The following is a 7,945-nucleotide window of genomic DNA, read 5'->3' as shown; positions in this document are numbered from 1 at the left end:
TCTACAGATTACATTAAAAACTGAATTATGTCAAAAGTTTTTACAGTATACGCTAGGAACTCTCTTTGATCATTACAATATTCAGGAGCTGCTTCACCTATCTCGCAACACTTGATATTCAAAATTTCCATCCTAATACTTCAATTTAATTATTAAATTTTCAAATAAATGTAATAAAAAATACACTACTTTAAATAAGAGGCATTAAGGCAAGTCATGGAGATTATTATTCGGGTTAATAAAGAGGGTAGTGTAGTGTCCTGTGTTTCCCGACCCGCCCGGCCTGTGAGAGTTTATTTACTACTGTATGTCAAAGTCAAGATGAAGGTAAAAGTTAAATATTCTCCCACACAGAAGTTTGTATTAAATATAGAAGAACAGACTCTTGGGGTCTTGAAAGATGAAATTAAGAAGTTTGTTGAAAACACTTACAATCAACCTGTCAAGTAAGTGCAATAGAGTGAACTCCAGTGTAATATTTTGACGTCATGTGATTATTCCACTTATTAATCCAGTACTTTACACTGAAACGAACCAGAATGAATTATTTACTGAAAACAGAGATAGACGTGTGTTGTAGGCTCACACTGCATAACTGTGTACTATAATTCACAGAATTTTCAGTAAAATTTTGGGTAAAGGTGGAGGAGACAACACCAGGACTATAGACTATGGAATTACACCAAATTTTCAGATGTTATTTGAAGGAGACTGAGTAATAAAATCAAAGCAACAATATTGTAGTAATTTTTCTTTCTTTTTTCCTTTTTGACCTATCCTTCAATCATAAATTACTTCTTAGTGTACAGGGCATGAAAGAAGAGTGGAATAACAGGATAAAAACACTGTGGACACTGATCATATGGCACTAATTTCACGTCTGTACATTCTTTGTCAGTGAAAAGCTACAATATTTACAGTAATTATGGCACCGTCAGATCTGCCTTGACGACCCTGTTTCGGTTCACATCGTCTGTAATACAAGAGTGTCTGTGGCCTTTGTTACATGAAGATATGAACGATCTCCTTGGGCGTGTTTATATTGAATAGAATTCTTTAATTTTTTTCAAAATGTTTGGATGATACTGTAATAATAAAAAATCAAAATAACGATGCACAGATTAGAAAGCTAGGTAGATTATGTCAGGTTCTAATACGTTCTGTGCATTTCTGCTTCCATTTTCGTATTCAATTCAGTATTATGCAAATAGTATCTCCAGAAATTTTGGTTCAATTCCATAAGTTATTTCTGGTGCTGCCTCCTCCATCTTTTATCAACTTTTGGGATTAGTCCTTATACACTAATAAATCATCCTCCAAAGCCTTCCTCCTGGTACAGTACTCCAGTTTCCTCCTATACTAACAGAACAACTGCTTGAATGGCTAGTAAGCTGATAAGTGATGAAATGATAAATAAAAACGGTATCACACGTTAACCAGTAACGCTAATGTATGCACTTACGACAAAAATTTCTCAAACGCTCTAAGGGTCATACAATATGACAAAATAAACAAGAAACCTAAACGTTGCTGTGAGATTGTGAGATGGAGTATCAACGTACGATATGTTTTCCCACGTGTGGAGGCGGGAGTTTGTCTGTGGCAGCGCCGGGTTGCCAATCACTGTCTGATGCTGCAAAAATAAATTCTCCAAAGAACCTGGTCTATTATTCAAACTTCTCACAGTTGCTCTCTGAGAAAGTTTTATTACTAAATTAAATTACTTCTTTTCACCTTTAAATACTCGACTATAAAGACGAGCAACATATTATGAAATATTGAGTCAATTTGCAATCAGGCATACCAAACCATTCTGAGTAGACACGAACCATAATGCTCATTCTGTACTTTCCCCGAGATAAATGTGCAGTATATATCAGGTGCCACTAAAAGAACTCAGGTTCTCAGTTGGCTCAGCCATGTAAATATTGTTAATATTATCCACTCCGTGTCTATATTTTTCTGGCTAAATAAACTGTTTTGACATCAATATCAACTGCAGCACCCTTGCACATAGTTGAGGATTTATTCCTTAGACAATAAAAGCTTTTTTTTTACCTTACGGTATTTATCTTGTGGCCACCCACTAGAGGTGGCCTTGCCAAGGGAAGAAAGTCCATGGCTTGTGTAGGATCCCTCCATTGTTCTTAATAGTTTTGTATAGAGCTATTTTGAAGCCCAGTACTGTACTGTTTGTGACTCCACAGCTTGGGCTGGTAGACCATTCCTTTGGTCCTTGTGAAAATGACAAAAAGTGTATGAGGAATATATTTTGAGTAATATCAGTTTTACAATTACTACATATTTACATCTGGGAGGCAAAGGCAAAAAGCTTCCCGTGTGTGATATGTTGGTTTCTTGTTTTGGGGTTTCTTGTAAAGTGGCTCCTTCCCACAAGTCTGACATCTGAATTACAGTATTACCAAAGTGATATTATGGAAAATGTGAATTATTTTTTTACTTTTAAGCTTTTATCTCCTGGGTGAAATTTGCTCAAGTTGGTGTTAAGTGTCACCCCAGTAACTGTTACAAAAAAATGGTAATAGTCAAGGGTATGGGTTCTCCCTAACTACTATACCAACTCTAAGAAATATCACCATAGAAGGTAAAGGCTTTCTTACCTCATGGAAAGGCCAAAAAGTACATGAGGGGAGGTTATTGATACCTCATGGAAAGGCCAAAAAGTGCATGGGGGGTTATTGAAGGAGTTTTTATGATTAAAATGGATAAATGAATTTTCTGGGTAATTGGTGTCAGAATACCATGATCTTTACTGTAAAAAATGAATATCATAAACTAAAAGCTTACATTAATGTATCTAATTAACCATATTTACTTTTCAGGGAACCCTTAACAGTCAGTCTGAATGGTTCAGATCCACTCACTGGCCCAGAAGATGCTACATTGCAAAGTTTGGGTATTGTTCCTGGTGATATGCTGATAGTACTTCCACCATCATCAGTCACAGACAGGGCAAAATCATCACCACAAAAGACAGTTGCATCTTCACAGGCAAGTGCTTCATCCCAAGCAGAAGTTAAGGCCTCTACTTCAACCTCCCCAAATAAAGATGTCAAAGAAAAGAAGACTGATTTTAACACACAAGACACCCATAGTGACCCAAAAGTAAGTAAGAAAAGAGATCCCTCTGAAAGTCCAGTTGAACAGCCACCAGCAAACTTGGAAATATTATTTAATGAATATACTCCTGCAACAGCAAGTCAAGCCCTAAATCTTTTGGTTCATCACACCATATTAGAATCTGGCTTTCATCTGAAGAACTCTTCAGGACCACCAGTTGGTTGGAAGGAAATGGTTGCAACATTCCATTACAGTCACAACTCCTTTCCTAACTTTAAATGCACTCTAGTTCTAGTTACGATGGGAGAGGTGAAGCAGGTCTTAGCTAGTTTCCCTCAACAAGAAAGTGAAATCAGTGTTCGCTTGATGATTGGAGAATATTTCAAAGACACCTCTAGCAGCCCAGTAACAGCAGATAGTCTGGTTCATGTTGCTCAATTAACTCGTACTCTACGAGATCGCTTGCTTCATCCATTGCAAATTGCTGTTCACCAAGCATTAGGAGTACCAGCCCCGTGGCACTTAGTTGGATTGCCACAAGAGTTACTATTAATGATTGCTGGTATGTTGGACTATCACTCCGTACTCAACTTGCGAGAAACGTGTCGCCGTTTTCACTCAGTCATGGATGATAACAAATTGTGGCAAAATCTCTTCAAGAGAGACTTCAGTAATCTTTATGGTGGTTCAGGTAACTCAAATATTGTGGATTGGAAAGCAAAATACAGGGAAGCAGTGAATCGCCGTAAAGACTGGAAACGAGTGCAAGATGGATTGGAGTATGTAATCCCAGGAGTATTTCCAACTTCACCATTTATGCCGCCTGGGTACCCAGGTGGGCCATATCCTCACTTTCCACAACCTAGAGGTCCAGATCCTTATGCACCTCAGCCCCATCCTCAACCTAACCCATTCTTTGATCCAGATAGCCCATATTTTTCAGGTGAGATTCCAATAGTGCCTGGCACACTCCCTGAAATTCCTGACCCCCTTGGCCCTTTGGGTCCAATTGGTCCACTACGCCCCAGACCAGGTAATCCTTTTCAGCCTCCTTTTATGCCCACCCGACCTAGAGCTCCAAGAGGGCCAAGATTTGATTTCTTTTGAGTTTGCAATTGTATCTGAGTTCAGTTTGTTTCTTAAAAAAATATACTTTACTTTAAAAATTAATGTTGTTAACTGGAGCAAATAGAGAGAAAGACAAAATAGAATGAGGAAGTACAAGATGGCCACAGTGAATTGTCACCCCTGTGGAGCTTTGGATTTATTACCAGTACCTATACAATTATACTTTTGTTGCATATATTTTATCCCATGACATTATACAATTACATTGCATTACATCTATCTTTAAAGATGACATTGCTCATTCGTCCAATCAATCTGTTTGTGCACCACCCTGACCTCTCCACAAGTAGTAATGCTTTTTCGGGTTTCATCAAGGAACACGTGACCCAGAGACATTATAACACCAATAACAAGCTTAAAGATATTATCACATACATATCTTGTAACCCCTAAAATGCTCCTGAAAATGTCAGGCTCTCTCAAGTGATATTGCCTTAATAATTCCATTGGATCCATGACCTACGCAACATTTTTAAAGGTACAGTACATGTAATGTCATGTTATGTAATGGACACAAGTGAAATAAAAGCAAAACATAAATGACAAAGCCTAAGTTACACAGGTTACAAGACATTGTTGTCACCCAGTGTGTTATGCATTGCAGGATCTTTGATATGAGCAGCAGAACCCTAAAGGGATTAATTCAGTGGTAAGAAGTAATGGTAGACCATTCACCCCACGTGTGAATGGTCTTGATTTGGTCCCTGGCTTGAGTAGAGCATTTGGCTTCCTCCTTATACACTAATCCTGGGAATACTAACAGGTGCACCTACTGATAGTGGAGCAGCCCTTCAAAAGACTAGCATCCTGCCAGGGAGGTAGGGTAATCCACTCACTGCAGAATGATGAGTCAGGGGACTTGGCACCTGCCCAGTAACCCTGCAGGAAAACACTTGCAAGAGTGAAAAACAAAAACAAAGTATGGCAGAATATGAGAACATCCTTATTTCCATTGTCTAAGCAAGCTAAGGGTAGACCGACTTCCAAAATAAGCCATAATAGAAGAATCAACACTCATTTTTTAATGGTGTATGAAAATAAAATTCAGACCATTACATATTAATTTATGTTTGGAGTTTACTGGTTGATCCTAAGTTCTTAACATTAGCAAATGGAAGAACTTCTAATCTATGGTCGGACATATCGGTTGTGGAATTATTAGCCAATGTGCATGAAGAACCACTCCCTGTTATATTCAGTCCCTGGGGCAGGAGATGCTGTTTCTTATTGGGAAAGTACCTGGCTACAAAAAATAGTAGAGGGTACTGTACTACACAAAAAAAAAAAAAAAAAAAAAATATATATATATATAATATATATATATAATATATATATATATATATATATATATATATATATATATATATATATTATCTACTGATTATGTGAGAAGGATCCATGTTTCAGTTGTTAGAACTCTGTACCATTGCATGAGAAACAATTTACTTAAGTTGAGGCAGAGCTGGTGTAGTATTATTTTGTTGTGTGCATTTAGGCAGCCCCGTTGTGGGTCGATCCTTCTCATTTGGGGATTGCCCACCCCAAAAATTTTATGAAATGCCATTAAAAATGTTAGGTTTACTTACATGAAGTTAGCAGATTGCATTTTTTTTTATCACACAAACCATATACAATACTGTAGTTCGATTTGAGAAAAAAATTATTACAGTATATTAAAGGCAGTTCATTGTAAGACTTTTTTTTAATAACCCAAATGCCATCAACAGTAACTGAAGATAACTTCAGTGGTGCATCCCACACCAACCTACCTTATCCATGGGAGCCTATAATTCTCCAATGGCAGGTTATACCTGAACTATCCAACTGAATTATCATAAGTGCTGTAAATGGCTCCTCACCTACTGAACCAATGTCAAAACAAAGCTTAAAAACCCATGAAACAGTGGTTACTTTGAGGTCACTAGACTGAAGTCCTGATACAGAAAACTGTACTAGTTATTTCTCATCTATAAATGTGACTCCCAGAATTCACTATTCTATCACAATTAGCTAGATACAGCACTTAGAATGTGTTTCCACTTCTCCTCAACTAGTATGTTTTCTTGGAATTAGGGTATCATATAATTCTTTTTTCCAATATGCAGAATTATTGTAAGTGATGAAAATGCTATTTTAAACCAATTTACCAGTACACATACTTATTTGTATAAGGGAGTAGCGGGAAAGACTCCGGTGTAATCCAACTTAATTATCAGCCAAAAAAGTGTTCAGACTTAAGAGTATTCATAAGTGTATTTTAGAAGACAAGAAATGGTAAATGCAACTCATCATGCCAAGTCATACAGGGCCATATCCAGAGAATGGGGAGGTCACAGTGTTGGACAAAACCCACAATAAACATATGCCAATTCAAGATGCTGATGCTAATATACAGTATTGTTTTAATCACATAATCATTCATATTCCTCAACCTGGTCGCAGTGTTCACAGTTTAGAAATCAAATATATAATCTACTTATAATTTTTTTCTGGGACAATCAAGTTGTTACAGACACTCAATAACCTCCCCTGGGTATGACCCCAGTCATAGCCATTAATCTTCCAGTTACCAAACACCTACAGGGGAGCTCATTGACCTTTAATCATGCCACTAACACAGCTGCTTCAAAGAAATACCTGATTAAAGAGTGAATGATTAACCATCCAACTGAATTTTTACACTCAAGCATACAACCTTTGAGGATTTACTTCCACTATGACTTTGAGTGGTGTCTTTGCAAATGATCACTAGATAGAGAAGCATAGTCATGTCAAGTGATCTCAAAGCAATCAGTCCTTGGGCTTTGTTTCTACACTGGTTCACTGGTCAAGAAGCTTTTCACAGTACTGTACTTACACCAATTCATCTGAACAGTGTAACCTCCCACTGAAGTAGGTCATGCCCCCTGGTCAGGACAAGTTGGTCAAGGAATGCTTCAGTTGAGATAATACTGCTCACTCATCTTCTCTTGGCTATAAAAGTAAATTTAATTTTTCCTTTTTTTTCCATTCTAGTCATTGACCTTATTTTAGTTTTCATAGGCTCACAAAAGCCTATGTTAATGCATGGTACTAGTACAGTATTGCATTATAAACCACCAATCAGAACATCTGTATACAGTACTGTTTACTCTGGAGTGTCATGTGTGGAAAGGAAATACAATTACTGTATTGTATACATAATTTAACTGAAAAATAAAATTACCCATTTTGTCAGTGGAGTTAACACACTGTGCATTACTGGTTCAGTAGTGTACGTATATCATACCTTTTTACACTGATATTGCCAATATTATCATAGCTGAAGAAATATGCATGAATATAGTGTATTGTTAGAATTCTAAAGTACACAATATATAACTACTGTACAGGGGGTATATTTTTTGTATCTTGTAAATCTTAAATGAAAAAATAAAATTTAAAACCATTCAATTTGAAACTGATTGTTTAAATTTTATCATTCCTTCCTCATGATAATAATTCAAAAGTTACAAAAGTATTGTACAGTATATTAAAAGCCCCCATAGGTAAAGTAATCCCTTAAAATAATCTAATAGCTTGCTCTGGTAAATATCATGTTAAATCCAAATTGTGTTTTATTTCTACATAGAAACTATTGTGCATTATACTCTAACTTGGTCCAAAAATTTTCCTTAAATTCTCCCTTCCCAAGGCTGCACTGCCTGCATCCCAGCTCACACTACCTCACTGCCCACAAATAAGCCCCCTACTTGCT

The 7,945-nt window shown here is 36.8% G+C and overlaps 1 protein-coding gene across 2 annotated transcripts; it reads left to right on the top strand.

Moving 5' to 3' along the window:
* The first annotated feature begins 241 nt into the window (after positions 1-241).
* Positions 242-7,648, top strand: LOC121877528 (F-box only protein 7-like). Of its 2 annotated transcripts, none has more exons than XM_042383291.1 (2): positions 242-327; positions 2,844-7,648. In XM_042383291.1, the coding sequence occupies exon 2, from the start codon at positions 2,935-2,937 to the stop codon at positions 4,186-4,188; it is 1,254 nt and encodes a 417-aa protein (XP_042239225.1). In that variant the 5' UTR covers positions 242-327; positions 2,844-2,934; the 3' UTR covers positions 4,189-7,648. The 2 variants fall into 2 exon arrangements, with proteins under 2 accessions (XP_042239225.1, XP_042239224.1); XM_042383290.1 differs by having other exon boundaries at positions 249-446.
* Positions 7,649-7,945: the final 297 nt, after the last annotated feature.

The sequence above is a fragment of the Homarus americanus genome, unplaced genomic scaffold (genome assembly GCF_018991925.1).
Source record: "Homarus americanus isolate GMGI-L3 unplaced genomic scaffold, GMGI_Hamer_2.0 scaffold14655, whole genome shotgun sequence".
Taxonomy (NCBI): Eukaryota; Metazoa; Arthropoda; class Malacostraca; order Decapoda; family Nephropidae; genus Homarus; species Homarus americanus.
Note: the sequence above shows the minus strand (reverse complement) of the source record. Positions and strands in the feature narration are given on the sequence as shown.

Excerpts from the sequence above, each read along its gene's own strand:
- LOC121877528 (XM_042383290.1), top strand. The coding sequence starts at position 322 with ATGAAGGTAAAAGTTAAATATTCTCCCACACAGAAGTTTGTATTAAAT. Across the intron at positions 447-2,843 it reads ACTTACAATCAACCTGTCAA|GGAACCCTTAACAGTCAGTC; the intron begins GTAAGTGCAATA and ends TTTACTTTTCAG.